At 34.3% G+C, this 16,664-nt stretch overlaps 1 protein-coding gene and 1 long non-coding RNA gene across 2 annotated transcripts; one reads left to right on the plus strand and one right to left on the minus strand.

Moving 5' to 3' along the window:
- LOC109842480 (fasciclin-like arabinogalactan protein 7) lies at nucleotides 1,214-2,141 on the minus strand. Its single transcript, XM_020411352.1, has 2 exons — nucleotides 2,138-2,141; nucleotides 1,214-1,979 (listed from the first exon to the last, which is right to left on the minus strand). Exons 1-2 carry the CDS (start codon nucleotides 2,139-2,141, stop codon nucleotides 1,246-1,248), a joined length of 738 nt encoding a protein of 245 aa, XP_020266941.1. The 3' UTR covers nucleotides 1,214-1,245.
- LOC109843704 lies at nucleotides 5,716-8,787 on the plus strand. Its single transcript, XR_002247766.1, has 3 exons — nucleotides 5,716-5,772; nucleotides 6,572-6,655; nucleotides 8,589-8,787. It is a non-coding gene; the product is annotated as an uncharacterized LOC109843704 (long non-coding RNA).

The following is a 16,664-nucleotide window of genomic DNA, read 5'->3' on the forward strand; positions in this document are numbered from 1 at the left end:
ACATGGTATCAGAGCTAGGGTTATTACAATTTCACAGCAGCAAAAATCGTGAGAAAATAAACTTCACAACGAGAAATATGTCGTAGGATTCAACACTCCTGTTACAGTGAAATTATGTCGTTCAGATTTTCTCGTCGTTTTAGAATTTTCCTATAACAAAAGAAACTTCAAAGACCTCTGCATTTCATAATCTACCATCTCGAAGCACTTCAAAAAATAGCAAGAGATTGAGCGAGAACGATGAAGATGGAATATTGAGAATGGGCGTAAATATCGGAATTCCACTTGTATGCTGAAAACAGAGTTTTCATCGAGACAAATTGATCTAATTGACAATGGATAGGATTCAAATCCAAATGAGTTTGAAACTTACTTGAAACTTAATTCAAAATGACTGCCAACAACATTCTAATATTTCCACAAGCAAAAATCATGAGTAGATAAACTTTAACCGAGAGCTATATGCTAAATATTTTCTGCCAGTCTCTGTCATTCACATAGCCTCATTGTATTTCAAACATGCACATAGTGAATAAGCTTTGATAAATCTTATTAATGTCTACAGAAACACAATGCATGTTATAGGTTGCCTCAAATACTCAAATTCATATTGCTTTGGGAGTTTCTTTTCAACTTGGTTTGTTTTGATCAAGAGTCCTACTTACATTCGACTTTGCATAACCAATCATATTAGAGGTTTATTTCTACCTGGACTCTTGTTTAGTTTTAGGACATGTGAACATCTATTCCTATTAAAACTCTTATTCTTTAGACAGCAAGGAGTTGGGATCTTCAAGGTTATATTAAGAACAGTCTTTCAAGTCAATATTTAATCATCAATCTTCAGAGCACCAATCAAGAAGAGAAAGTTCTTTTGTGTAGCCTATTTGATATTCTTCTTTTTTGCTCCTTTAGTTGAGAGTAGTATTAGACTTTTTTTGTGATTTAGGATTGAGAGATCCACTTTGTATTCCTCACAATTTAGTAAAGTTTTCTCCCCCTTCGCCTGTGGACGTAGGCTACAAGCCGAACCACATATATCTTTGTGTTCGAGTGTTCTTGATATTTTTAGTGCTCTCGTGTAATTGATATTAGCTTATCCTGGGGAGTTTGTTATATCAATGCACTTAACTAAACTAAAGAGGAATAACCTCTGACGTAAAAGCAAAACCCCTAAAACAAATAATCAATAAAATCACAATAGGTTAAACATTTTCAATCATCAACAAGCGCTTCTCCTCTCTCTCACAACAGCGTCATAAAAACACTAGAACTCACAGAAACCAAGCAAGTCGCAACACCAAAACCAATTCTATGTGAAGCAGACTTATTGTTCGTTGCCTCCAAAGGCTGAGGAGACGGTGCGTTGTCGCTTGGAGCTGCATTGTCGCTTGGAGGTGTTTGACCTTTAGAAGGCGATGAAGGCACATTTGGAGGTGGTGGAGACTGAGATGGCGACAGAGGCGGCGGAGCACCAAAAATCGCCTCCGGGATCAAAACCTGGTCAACCTGATAAACTGCAACCGGAGCTGCAGAATACACGCTACTACTGATGCTCGTCTTAGTCCACCCAGAACCTACCAGAATCAGACCAGAAGAGTCCTGGATATTCAAAGTGAAAGAGTTTCCCGCCATAGTGGTGACATTTGAATTGGTGAGGTTTTTGGAGAGGTCGGTGAGAGTGTAGAAGTTGGGGAACGCGTGGAAGAGGAGGAGGGAGTTGAGTTGGTTTTTGGTGAGGTTCGAGAGGGAAGGGGCTGCGAGGGAGGAGAAGGCGGAGTCGGAGGGGGCGAAGATGGTGATGCCTTGGTTCGTGTCGTTGGCTTGGTTTTGGAAGGTTTGGATGGTTTGGGCGGCGGTGAGGTGGGCGAGGAAAGTGTGGAAGGGGCCCGCGAGGGATAGGAGGTCGGTGACGTTGACGAAGGGCGGGGAAGGGGAGATTGGCGGTGGTGGTTTGGGCGGTTGTATAGGAGAGTAGACTGATGATTGTCATTAAGATAATGGTGAGAGCCATTGACATGAGTTCCTCCTGCAAGAAAAAATGATGCATACGGCAAGAAAAGCCAAACATGATTCGGAAACGTAAGCGAAATCAGGTTGAGAATTAGGAAATTACCTTTAAACTTCTACTACTTACCCATAAAAAAACAAATCACGTTCAAAAGGTAAAATTATGGGCATCATTGAATCTCATCAAGGATATACCGTCCAAGTCATGACTTCGGTATAAAATATTAGACACTGCCTAATGATAACAAAAATCATAGCTTACTTCAATGGAAAGGTGAAATTCGAGGTAAATTAGAAATAAAATATGTTTGACGTGATTAATATGTGATTATAGTCTCACATTGAATAAGATATGAAAGAATAATGAGTTTAAATAGGAGTTTGGGTCAATATCGAATAACTATAGCTTTGAGTTAAAATTGATTTCTAACTTCTGTTCAAGGTCCATCAATTTTTAATTTCATCAGTCTTGATGATATAATTTTTACTATCAAACCAGTGATACAACTATTATGCATTTTTTATTATGATTTTGTTTTATCTTGCATTCAAGTGACATAATGATCAATTGCTCATATTTTTCATTATCTCCAACTTTTACCGATCTTTAGTAATCTTCTGATTTTTCATTAGCATTATTTTTGTATAGTATCTATCATAGGCACAAAATGTAGCTCTTTAAGATTAACAATTGCAAATATATATAATTCCAATACCCTTCAAAATCACCATAATAGGAATAATTGAGTTATGGTAAAAGAACATCTGGTCACAATAAATTAAGAAAATGATAAAACCCAGCAAAAAAAAACTTAAATTAAGAGCAGTAATTAACAAACAAAATTGTAGAAGCCGAAAAGAAATGAAAGAAAGATCATGAATCATAACAAGAAGCAAGCACATTACTTGATCATGATAAACCATCATTAATAAGACACACATTATAAGCAATTGCTTTGAAAAAAGAAATCATACCCAATAGCCAAAACACTGCAGATATCAAAGAAATATTGAACAAAAAATTACCTGAAGACTGAAGGATCAGGGGTCAGAAGCAAACAAGACAGAGAATGGAGCAGAGGGTGAGAGTGAATTTATAGGGGGAGGTTTAATTGATAGCTGTGAACCATTAGGAGGCAGCTAGGAGAGAGTAAAAGGGGACTAGAACCTAATGGAGGCAATTAAAGCAGGCCTTATTTGGTTATCACCGTTTTTTTTTTTTGGATCATTTTTGAGTTGTGGGCCGTTTCAACACAGTTCTTGTTTTAGGAACCCCGAGGATCGCTCTAAACTATCACTCTACAATACACATGTATACGGGATCTCATTGTATTGTGGTTACAAGGATTTGAATGACTAACATTTCATTAATTATATCTTAATTATATCTTAATATCTACATGTTTACAATTTGTTCCAAATATGATTAATATCATACGTCCATGAATTGTACATGTTTGCATATTTTTTTTGTTCACGATAGATCGTAATTCTCCATCAAATGATAAATGGTGATGTTATGGTAATGATTCAAAAAATGATCTCTTCACCTTATACAATACCGAGAATCTGGATAAAATAATATAAGAATGGGATATCTTATAACTATATAATGTGTATTATAACTGCATGTGCAATATGTTATTTTGGTGGTGGTGATGCCAGAGATATTCCACATGAACCTCTCTTTCATTTATTTATTTATAGGAAACTACCCTACTTGAAATTATAGTCAATAGTAGCATTCCCATAGTAGAAAATGAAATGAAGGTAGAGAAAACAGTCTAAGAAAGTTGGTAAAGATATTTATATTGTGACAAGTTTAGTATGTGCATTAAAACTATGTAGTAAAGGGGTTATCTTTTCTTTTTCTTCTTATTTCTTTTCCCCTCTATTTTAGAAAGAACGTATGAATTTTATTCACCTTGTTTGTTGCACCCTTCTTCATATTTTCATGATGCCCTCTTTAATATATTCAAAAATGGCTAAATATTAGAAAACTTCCCTTAAAATTGGACGATTATCATAAAACCGCTCTCAACTGCAAAATATCATAGAACCCCTTTAAGTTTAGGTGTTATTAGAAAACTCTCTTTTAACTTTGGTATTTTATCGGAAACCTCATAAACTTAGGACTTATATGATTTTCTGATAAAATCCCAAAGTTAAAGGGGGTTTACTGATAAATCTGAAAGTTAAATGGGGATTTTGTGATAATCTCTATACTTAAGGATTTTTTTCTAATATATTAAAAGTTTAGGGTGCGTGTGCGTGCGTGTGTGGTGTGTGTGTGCGGTGGGGGGGGGGGGGAGCTGCAACTACAAAATCTAAACTATATCTATCTATCTATTACCCTTTAAAAGATGGAGTTCATGAAAAACTTCATCCTCCCCAAAATAACCTTCCACCAAATTTAGTTACCAAACGTATCCTCAATTGATAAGCCACTTTACTCTTTTTCATCGGTTACGACCCCAACCCCTCATCTCTCTCCATCTATCTTAGCCTCTCCTTCGCCGTCTTCTTAGGCTTTCTCCCCAAATCCTCCATCCCCTACCTCTCCTCTCTCCAATCCCGCAACCGAATCCTCAAAATCAAGCTCTTCCAGGCTAAGGACCAGCTAAAAACCCTAAGCTCGAGGAGGAAGGGGGATTCCAAGGCCAACGCCCGCGTCGTCGAGATCTTCGCCAGCCACCGCCACACGTGGCAGCAGGAGGAGCGGCGGCTTTTGGATCAGATCGAGTCGACGAACGAGGAGATCGAGGGGTTGAGGGGGAGGGTCGGGGAGCTCAAGAGAGAGGTGAGGGAGAGGGACGAGATGTGGATCTCATGGCGGCGAGGAGAGAGGAAGAGGAGGAGCACGAGGAGGTTAGGGTTACGGTTTCGGAGGGGTTAGGGTTTGGGGAGATGAACGAGATGGCGACGGGTTATTACGCATGGGAGAAGGAGAGGGATTCGAAACGATGGGTGGAGAGAGTTGCCAGCGGGCGGTAGCAGGTAAATAATTTTTCCCTTCACTTTTCCTTTTTTTAAGCAATTTATCAATTTTGTTTGTTTTAGAAATTCAGGTATCCTTTATGGGAAAAGAGCTATTAGGAATTTTTGTTATCCTTTTTTTTCTCGTAAATTTTGATTTTATTTTGAAAATTCTTAATGATTAACTAGATTGATTTCATCGAACGAAATGGTGGTGGCTCATTTTCTAACCCTAATTCGATCCGTACTCACAAAATACCACCTTTCTCACCAAAATCGAATAAAGGCGCCGCCATTTATTATCAAACTGTTCGCTGCTCGGTGGCGAACAAGCCCTCGCCGTCCGCTGAGGTCAGGCAATTTCTTATTTCTCAACCTTTGAATTGAATTTACAGGGTTTTTTTTTTGTTCGAATTGGAAAATTAACTAATTTAATTGGGGATTCGGGAGAGCAGTACGCTAGCTTGATTGAGAACTTGGGTAGGTTTAATTTTGAAGGATGTTATTTGTGGTTAGATTAATTAGGAAGATGCTCTTACTAGAATTAAATAATTTGTATATCTGATCCCAAGTTTTAATGAACGGCGGTTTCATTCTTCTTCGTCTTAACTCCTATATACTAAACCCTAGATCTAAGCTTTAGTTATGCTCAATTCACACTATCCCCTTTTAGTTTTTCAGTCCTTTCATTTTTTTCTAATAATTTTGCCCTATTTCTCCATTTTCTACAGATTCAAGCGACAAGTATTTAAAAAATATGAACAGCAGCTATATCGCGACTATAAAGTAAGTTTAGTTTAGTTGAGTTATTTTATTTTTCAGGTTGTGATTTCGCCTGTGATTTCTTTTATTATTTTTTTATATGATTCTGATTTGGTTCAGAATCACAAAGGAGAACGAACCCTTGGATGATTGGAAATTATGCAACCATAGATTCTATTTATTTAGTTGATACGTGCAAAGGAGTTCCCTTGGATGACTGAAAATTATGAATTAATTGCTATATCAATCCTGTTTTGATCAATCTAATATCAATTGTGTAACCAATAGATTGAAGATATGAATATGTTCAATATTAAAAATTTGGTGTTGATGTACATTCATTAGAATTGAAGCCACAATCATGACTTATCTAAGAATTGAAGTCAGTAGATGATCTGAATGTTAGAGTGCAAGTCGGAGAAAAGACAAATGGATTACTGGTTTTTTATTTCTGAATGTCTTTTGTAAATTTTAGAAGATCTATTAAGTATTCATTGGGTCAAATCTCATGGATAGCAAATGGCTGCTCATGCTTATTTCAGTCAAAATTAACACTTTTGCTATTTGCTCTGGGGAAATCATCATGCGTGCTAGAAGTTGATCTTAGTTTAATTAAAATCATTTTAATGATTTACTTTCCATAGAAGATTTACCCTTTTATGATCAGCAAAATTTTCAATAATTTTATACTTGAATATTATAGTCTACGTTGCATGGAAATAAGTATAAGTGCAGGTGCAGGTACACATCGCTTCGGCACCCAAAACATCATTTATGTTATTTTAATTTCCTTTTGCATTAAGGTTTTCTACATTCTCTGCAGATTGTCCTTTTGCTTCTGGCTCTTGTAGCAGTTCCATGGATGCTATTTCCGAAACCATTCATCTTAAGGAGGCTTCACAAAGAGGTAGATGATTTGGTTTACAGGGGTTTTTCCAATTCACTACTTTATTGAACAAGTCAGTCTTTCTGTATGTTTTAGGATTAGAAATTGGCAAGAGAATGAGGGTAAGCAAAGCACTTTAATAAAAAAATCACATTTACTTTTCATTCATTTTTGTTGCATCAGAATTTTTCATTAAGAAAATAGTTTACAAAATGAGTATATGAGTACAACCAATTTCTGTTGTACACCATCTTGGTGAAACGACAAGTAGAAAGGACGCTTCTTATCTGTTATTGGTTTTGCAGTTCACGTGTCCTGGTCTGACCATTATCCTTTGTGTTTCCACCAAATTTTCGCCTTATTTTAAACCTTATAAATTAACCCATAAAGAGATATCGCATAGAGCAGGAAAACAACAGCTAATCAGTGAGAATGAGTGTACCAACTGTAAATAAATAATTACCTTCAAAACACTACTTTCCTCATAATTTTATCTATCGGAGCTTGTGCAATCAACTTTATCCTTTATCCCTATATTCAAACAGGTTCCTAGACATACTATAGTGAAGAAGCTGATTTACAATTTAAAAAATTCCAAGTAATTTGATCAGGGACTCCATCACAAGTTGGCATAGATTTAGCGGAGTTGATTAAAGAACATAAGTACTCTCAAGTTCAAGAACTTCGTAAATATCCTTTACATTTCAAAATCAACCAACGAAAACCACAGTACCATTTGCATATTATAAAGAAGTTGTACCCAAAAGAAACCAACCATAACAAGCTTCGTACCTTTAGAATGTAGCTTTGTACCTTTAGAATGTATTTTGGTAAACACATCAACTACGGTAAAAGCAAGAAGGGATAAAGGATCCCCCTGTTGACATCCTTTCTTATTAATCAAAATTTCCCCCTTCACAATGATTAACCATGACTATGTAGGTGCACAACAGCCAGCTATAAACATCTGGTAAAGATACGGATTTTTTCGAGAAATGTTTTTAGCATGTGGGACTTTTAATTAAAAAAAAGACCAATTAAGTTATCATAACTTTCTCAAAATTCAATTAGAGTAAAATACCCTCTAAATTGTTGGCATCGCATTCAGAATAAGTTCTTGAGAAAGCTATAGAATCAAGAATATATCTATTTTAGATAAAAGCAAAATGAGTTTTGTTTATTAATTAATCAAAGCACCAATCTAAGTCCATTAGCTAAAATCTTCATAAATCTTAAAACAACAGTTTAATAAGCTTAAAGCTCCAAAGTACATTTGTTTCCCTCGACCAGAGTTAATTTGATCTTATTTTGATGGACTGTACTGAAGGTGACTGCCAATGCTGGCAAGCCTGGAACTAACATCTGTTGAATCCGTCTATTCTTAAATTGGTGGAAGTTTAAACAAAAGCAAACTGAGCTTTGTATAATAATTGATTGATCACCAATCTAAATCTTCTAGCTAAAACCATCATAATCTTTAAAAACAGTTTAATTAACTTAGAGCTCTCAAAGAAAACTTGTTTCTTGTTGTAGAGATAGCTTGTAGATGGATTGTGCTTAAGGTGATTGCCAGTACTGGGAAGCTTGAAACTAAAATCTGGCGAATACGTCTGTGGTTAACACGGTTAGAGTTACTGGAATGTTCCTGGACTGAAGTTACTTTGTTAGTTTGTTTCCTCTGAAGTGTTTCTACAAGATCTTTTGCTTTGGAGAAAACATGACTCTGTATATTTTGATTTTATAGCCTAGGGGTGAAATTAATATTCTACAAGTCACGAAACTGCCTACCATTTATCATTTTATTCTTTTTATCTTTTAATTATTAAAGCACTACACTTTTCAGGATGTTATATATCTTGAACTTGAGAATATCTTGGAAGTGATAATTACACATGAAATACTTACCTGCCATGCTGCAGTGTCCTTATATGCTGCTTTATCCAATGTCACCTAGATTTCAAGGTCGTACTTATGGCATGCTGGGTACATCAGAGATGGATCTGGATGTCGAACCTGATTCTGCTAGACTTAGGCACCACCACGAGGATTTCAACTTCAGTGAAATGTTTGTGCATAAGATGATCCATTCAATTGAATTTGTATTGGGGGCTGTCTCAAACACTGCATCCTATCTTCGACTTTGGGCTCTGAAGTAAATCATGGTTGGCCAATCACTTTTGCATCTTTAATTTCTTGATGCTGTTAGTGTCTCAAACGTTTTGTTTGATGTGTCAAAGTTTTCCCTCAAATGTAATAGTATAGCAATATATTTTGATCTTGTCCCTTTTACAGTGGGAAATGCAGAACTTCACCCAGAAGTTTGTTGGAATGATGAAATCAGAAAATATATTCCAATGGCAGGTTGACACTATTATCGTATCTCAGGTTACAAGTTTTCAACATTATCTATACAAATTTATAGTAATACTGTAATACCCCAACCCTTGAGAGGGTGATGTGATTAGTATTGATAGATTTGATTGGAATACTCATACCACCAAGATGCATCTTCTTTTCGGGAACCCAACTCTTAGAAATTCCAAAGTTAAGCGTGCTTAGCCTGGATAAATTCTAGGATGAGTGACCCCCTGGGAAGTTTTCCAGGGAGCACGTGAGTGAGGACAAAACGTGCTGAAAAGACATGTGGTGGTTTGTGAGGCCAGTCCGTCAGATCTAGTAGCGTACCGACCCCGGAATTCCGGGACGGGGCGTTACAAATACTAATATTGCTTGTATCGATATTATATTATTTATTGCTATATTTTCACAGATTTAGATTGAATTTAGACATCTAGAACGGGATCAGGGGGCTCCAGCAAAGGCTTATGCAGGTTGGGGAGCGAAAATGAAACTCGACCTTGACACTGGGATTCAATGGATCATGTGCAAATAAGATGATGCACCTGATCCTATTGTAAGTTTCTTCTTCTCTTTTTTAAATCATTTTGGATTCCTTTTCATTGTCAGCTTAGTTAAATAATTTATAATTGTGTTTGCCTTCTCTCCAAGGACCCACTGCACATGCTTTAGTAATCTTATATTCTATCTCACTACACCTCTTTAAATAGTCAAATTGAATCATTCTTAATAGTAAAACATTTTCTTGAATTCGTATAGATTAACACGTGGAATGGACTTTGTGACAGAGGCTTTCATCAAAGGTCCTTGCGTCTTGATAGGAATGCCTATCTAGCAATTTAAAACCAGATCTCATTATTCTTTAAGATTTTTACTTTCACGCAATGTTTTTGCTCATTTACAGATACATGCACTGTCAGTTTGGTAATGTGATAATCACATTTTTATTACAATTTTATACCCTCATTATCTATTTTATATGAATAAATATATCACTAATAATTGTTTTTTATCTTTTAATTACAGGTTAATGAAGAATAAACCTCAACTTCCCATCTCTCAACAAAAACCCACTGATTAAATGAAGAAATGATTCAAGAAGCCTAAGTGCAATTTTTGACTTTTTGAAGCCCAAAGTCCATCAAGAAAAATGATTACACCAAAGACTTGGTGGACTTGGATGAAAAAAAGTGGAATGGAATGGATTTTTATGCAAAGATTACATGATGACTGGTTTTGGACTTGAGTGCTGCATGGGAAGCATCAAATGGCCGGTTGCACAAGTGGGCTGGAGTTAATTTGGGCCGGATCTCAAAGTGCTAGGCTGCAGACTTGGTTTAATGCAAGGGACCGGACTTGCTTGGGTTTTCTCAAAAAAAAAAGAAGAAAAAAATCAAATGGGAATTTCACATTGTGGGCCGGTCTTGGATGCAGACTTGTACCGGACTTGGCTGAGTTGAAAATGGAGAAAATCAACAGAATGATGACCGGACCTTCCTTAGTTGTTGAAAATTTGTATGGGCCGAAATCAAGGTGCTGCAGGTGTGGAATTAAAACCGAAATCAATGTGCTGCAGTTTTTTTTTTTTTAAATGAAATGGACTTTCAAAATTTGTATGGGCCGGCTGCTCTTCATTGGACTTGATGGCTGAGAGTTGATTTTGAAAATAAATTGGAGCTCTCATGAATTGCATTGGGCCTTGGAAAATCAAATGAAGATTGGAAAATCAATTCAAAGGTGGAGATTGTAGCTTGGGGCTCAAGACAAATCCAATGGCTCATATTCATTGAAGATTACTATAAATAGGGGTAGAGAGTGAGGGGTTAAGGGTGTGAAAATTTTTGTAACTCCTTTTGGAGAGGAGGGCTACTCTTAATTGAGAAGGCCTTCCAAAATTGTAACTTTAGTTGTAATTAATAATAATAATTTTTTTTACCACTTTAAATTTTTCTCTTCTTCTCTTTATTGGATGATGAAGATGAAGATGAAGATGGAGAATTATTTGAAGGTTTGCATTTCTTTTCTTTTTCTCTTTTATTGCTTATTAGTGTAGATTTATTTCTATGCTTGTAGTTTAGATTTTATTTTCTTGTTAAATAGCCAAGAGACTAGAACCCTCTCGCCTTAGATTTATTTCATGCTTATAGAATAGATTTATTTTCTTGCATTTAATTCTTGTAATTTTATTTTGTAGTTTAGATTTTGTAATTTATTTTGTAGTTAGATTTTAATTTCTTATACTATTCACCTTGAGGCTAGAACCCTCTTGGGTTTAGTTTTTCTTTTTGTTTATTTTTATTTTGTTTGATTCGCCTTTAGGCTAGAACCCTTTAGGAAATCACCCTTTTCTAAGAAGTGGGTTCAATTGTAGATTACCCATATCTATAATTGAATCCACCATCTTTAATTTCTTGCATTTTCTTTTATTCTAGAATTTTGTTATTCATTCTTGATTTTTTTTTGTTTCTTTATTTTATTCATTTTTCCTTCTCACCTTATTGATCATACTCATTCTTTTTTCAAATCCACTCTCACTTAAATTTTGCGCCGTTTCACACACTATCATTTTCACTCTCTCAATCTCTTCACAATCACATTCACTTATCACTCCTATTTGTCACGCACACAAAATAAGAACCAATTTTATATTTTCTCCTACAAAATTCCTTCCTCGTGGGATCGATATCTTAAATACTATAACTTGACACGGTTGTGCACTTGCAACCTTTTTGGTACATGTTTATGCCGCATCAAGTTTTTAGCGCCGTTGCCGGGGAGGGTGCTTAAGTAGGTTTTAATTATTTTGGTTCTTTAATATTTTTCATAGTAGTATGTAGGGTAAAATAATATTTTTCATTTTCACAATAACAGTATTTGAAGTATCAGCCATACCATGGCATGTGAAAGACAGTTCAATAACTAATTGCTTGATGTTATTCGTATAGTTTCATGTTTCAATACTTCATTTTTAACCTTTTACCTCAAACCCTTCTCCATTCCTTGGTCTTAAAACCTTGAGTAATCTATAGATGGTTTCCATGCTTTGTTATGGACAGGAATAAATTGTGGGTGTAAACAAATATGAATAATTAAAATAGATAAATATGATCTATGTCTGATTTCATATTAATCTTTTGACAAATATGAATATATATTACATGTCCTATTAAATATGGATTAGAATATAGCAGTAATAAATTTTGAGATATTAAGTATATTTAATATATTAAAAAGGTACATATTTTGGCTATGTCCAATACTAGATGGTGCAATGTTTATTGTTAGACCTTTATATATTTGTATCATTCTAATATCAGGAAAGACTTAAAATAAGGTCACTATTTCTTGTTTTTTTAAGGTAATCTCCCAACCGTATTGACTAATATCCAACTATATCCCTATGTGAATTTTTAGAAATTATGGATATTAACTTTAGTATTCAAACAAAATATCTTATGGATATTAACTTTAGTATTCAAACAAAATTTCTATCTTCATTTGTATATGCTAAAGGAATATAATATCAAGATACTACTATTCTGCTCTGGATCACCCTAGAAGCAACACTTGAAACAAACTCATAGACGTAGATGGCTATTACTCGCTGTTCTCTTGGTTAACATAGTTTTTTAAGGAAAACAATTCCTTAATAAGTTAGCAATGATTTGTAAAGCACAAAGTAAAAGGGGCCTATGCAGTGGACATGCACAAGTTCTACATGGAATAAAGGACTTATGTATCATAGTAAACCTGATGAACCAATTGAGCATCTAGATGTAAGTCCATACATTTAGTTAGTTCATATCACAATAAACCAGCGTGGAGCATTCTCAACCAAGCAGTGCACCTTTTTTAGAGGGCAGTTTGGACTTTTCACTCTCCCTTATTTGGCTCAGGTTATCCAACGCCATGCAAGGTTCTGATAGAATTCCTGCACCCTTCTGGATACTTCACTTTCATCCATTAGCATAAAATGTGATATTTTGTTACCTCATATTTGCAAGTATCATGTCTTTTAGTTCAATCAAGTAGAATGTTGGTGTATTTCATGGCTCACCTATGTCAATTTAGCTACTGTCATTTTAGCAATTCAATGCAGAAAGGGGCAACTTTTCCTAAATATTATATTATTGATTGTGATTGGTATTTCTCTATATTTCCAACATTTGGACATAGAATGTCATTGATTGTTTATTTTTAAGTGACTGAAACATTTCAAATTAATCCTTACATCTTATCAAAGTTAGTAATATGTTCTACAAATTAAAAACAAAAAATAAATAAAAATATGATGTGTAATGTAATATATACAGAAGATGACTTTTCTTGCTCCCTTTAAGTTGTAACTAATCAGAAACACTTTTAATTCCGAAGGAAAAAACTCTTGATTTTCTTGGTTATCATGTTTTTTTTTTTTTTAAATGATCATATGACACAAAGTTTCTATATCTTCGTCTATTGCATTCTCATACCTAGAATTTCCATTTACTAAATGGAATTAGATGTAATGTTGCAAAGATGAGTTTTCTATCTTCATTTTCACAGTACAAACTCCTTACATGATCTTCACCAGTCTTTGAACTTATGCACTGAAATATTAGAGTATACTAGCCCCACTGAAACTGTTGTGTGCAACTTGGCTTCAATTGCTTTACCACGATTTGTTAGAGATAAGGTATGAAATAGGTTTTGATGAAATGTCTCCCGTAAACTCTCACCTAATGGTTGATAATCTATTCATTCATTTTTCAGGATGTTCCTATTGAGTCACATCCATCAAAGTTGGTTGGAAGCATAGGATCAAAGAATAGATACTTTGATTTCTATAAACTGGCTGAGGTTTGTTCTTCTGACAGTATTAGGTGCTAAGAATGATTCTGCACCCTCTATGCGAAACTTGAAGCCTATTGCCAACTCTGGTAAAGGAACATGCACAGTAGACATTTGTAACTCTGAGATTCTTTCTGTTCTGGAACCAAGATTGGAGCAAGAGAATTTGATAACATCAGGAAAAAGGAATCTCGAAAAATTTTAATTAAAACATTTGTCCGATGTAAGTTTTCCTTCCATAGATATGCTATATAGATTTGCTATTGCTCACAGATCAGTGTAAGATTCTTGCTGATCCTCATTTTGATTTTTCATCATCATTTATGATGCAAATTAATTCTTGGACAAACCTTAAAAGAAAACAATACAAGTGTCATTGGTTAGGTTATTACTTTTAGGATAAGCATTAACCTTGCATGGCAATTGTTTGAATTCTATGCAACTTTTCATTAGTTTAATTAGGAAGATATGGTTATTTTTTAGCCAAATTCACAAACTTTTGATTTCTTTTGTATAAATTTCAAGATTACAAGGTTTGGAGGTCTATTTCATTATCATCAGGTTGAAGATATGACCTTTCCTATTGCACAGTTTATACAGAAAGATGGATCTTATTTCAACTACTATATGGTGAGGATTTAATGTACTATGTATTTGTGTTTCATCGAAATACTATGCTTCACAAGTGTGACTTTTACTTGCTATTTCATGAAAATACTATGTATTTGTGTTTCCTCAAAATATTATGTTTCATCGAAATACTATGTTTTCAGCATCATAATAATTTTCTTCCATGGGATATCTGATCTAATTTCTAAGCTATTGAAACAGTCTAGGATTTAGCTAATTTTAATTGATTTGCTATTGTAAGAGGAAATGCTAAGTGATTACCGTCAATTACTTCATGACTAAATGACATTAATAAATTTTAATATCAATTTATTTTAATATCAAGTATCAATTTATTTTAAGTTTGCATATTATTGTTGTACGTGTTTCTGAAGAAACAAATTCATTGATGGGATAGATGCAATTGCTTCCAAGCGAGAAAACCTGCAAAGGGAGATGGAACAGCGGATAGTAACACAACATATGACTTGCACGGATGAATAACATCACACTCAGTCTTCTGATGATTCCCAAAAACATCTGAGAAGAAGCTTGATTATGTTCTTGTTATCAGAAAAACAAACAAACAAAATGCAATTGACCAAGCTTTAAGGAGATCTGGACGGTTTGATCGTGAGATTTCTTTGGGTAAACCTGATGAAAAAACCACTGCCAGAGATCCTGTCAGTTCTTACTTGAAAATGTAAATGTGTGTTTTGGAGAGAGTGGAGTCAATGAGATATAGTTTTATATAATACTTATGTCCTCTTGAACTTTTAAGTGTTTCATAAAATTACAAGCTGAGTATTGCATGATTGCAAGGTTAGGTGATCAATGGATTCCTATTGTTCAATTGCATTGCAAATGAGCATGGTTTTGGTTGGGATATTCACATGAGTTGGAAAGAGAAAAAAAATGAAAATATGTTGTTTGTCTAACTTTGTTTTGGATGAATCCTCAGGTACAAGTTCATGTGAAAATAAACTAAACAATATGATGCTTTTTGTAATATGTCATGGTATCTGTAGAATTTGATTTTTGTTCAAATAGAGTATTACCTTATGTAGAGTATACAATTAAGTAATTAACTATGAATTTAATTTATCTACAGGGAAGTTCATATTTTTATCAATCTATTTCCAAGGGTTAACTTCATGACCGCTATAATTCATCAATCTAAAAGGAAACACAAAGTTTAGAATATTTTGCTTGGAATTACATCCACATCTTCAAACATTACTTTTATATATATTCTTGTTATTGTATTTGATTGATCAATCAAATTGTAGATACAACCACTCCAATATCGCATAATTTATCCTAAAATATAAATGTATTATTTAAACATTTTTAATTTTTAGCTTATGTTCATATATATTGTGTACATTCATTAAATTTATAACAAATCTTTCAATAAATAAAATTATAATTAAAAGTAATATTAAAATTTTTACCACGTGCATTGCACGTGCAAGCTAACTAGTAGTAATAAAACAGCAACCTCTGGTTGCATTTTTGCCACTTTTAAAATACTAAAGCTTTTATCTTTTTAATTTCTCTACTTAAAAAGCTCATGATTATTTAGTTTCCTTTAATTACTAATTATATTTTTCTCACCACTTCCTTTCCAAATAAATCTTTAATTAATTCCCTCTCCAAGAAGTATTTTAAATCCTGACTCCAATTTCCGACAAAGCATTTATCATGTTCTGCATCTCATGTTCCCCATAAACCTCACACGATTCTACCTTCAAAGATGTCATTTTCTATTTCTTAAAACAAAAAAAAAATCTACAAAAAGGCTTCAAAGATGAACATGTTCCATCTTCTACTTGCTAATCCTCTTCATAATTTAATTTCTACATCGTCCTTCCCTTTTTACAATTTCATTTTTTGTAAGGATTAATTGATTCTTGATGCAAATTTTTTCTATTTTATTATATCTTAAATAGACTAATTTAAACCTCGTCAATATTGAACATATTCTTAATATCATATATTTAAATCTCATTAATTTTAACATCTTAATATCATACATATTGAACATATTCTTAATCTTGCACCGGACAGAGTCAAGGGAGTAGTGAAAAGGCCATCAGCTTCAAGTGCAGTTATTGACACGTGTCACTCGTTCCCCTCACCTGCCACCTGTAAAATGACCAAACGAACTCCTAGTTTACCGCCATACGAACGCACACTCTCACTTCCTCTCTCTCTCTCTCTCTCGCTCTTC

Source organism: Asparagus officinalis, chromosome 5 (genome assembly GCF_001876935.1).
Source record: "Asparagus officinalis chromosome 5, Aspof.V1, whole genome shotgun sequence".
Classification (NCBI taxonomy): Eukaryota; Viridiplantae; Streptophyta; class Magnoliopsida; order Asparagales; family Asparagaceae; genus Asparagus; species Asparagus officinalis.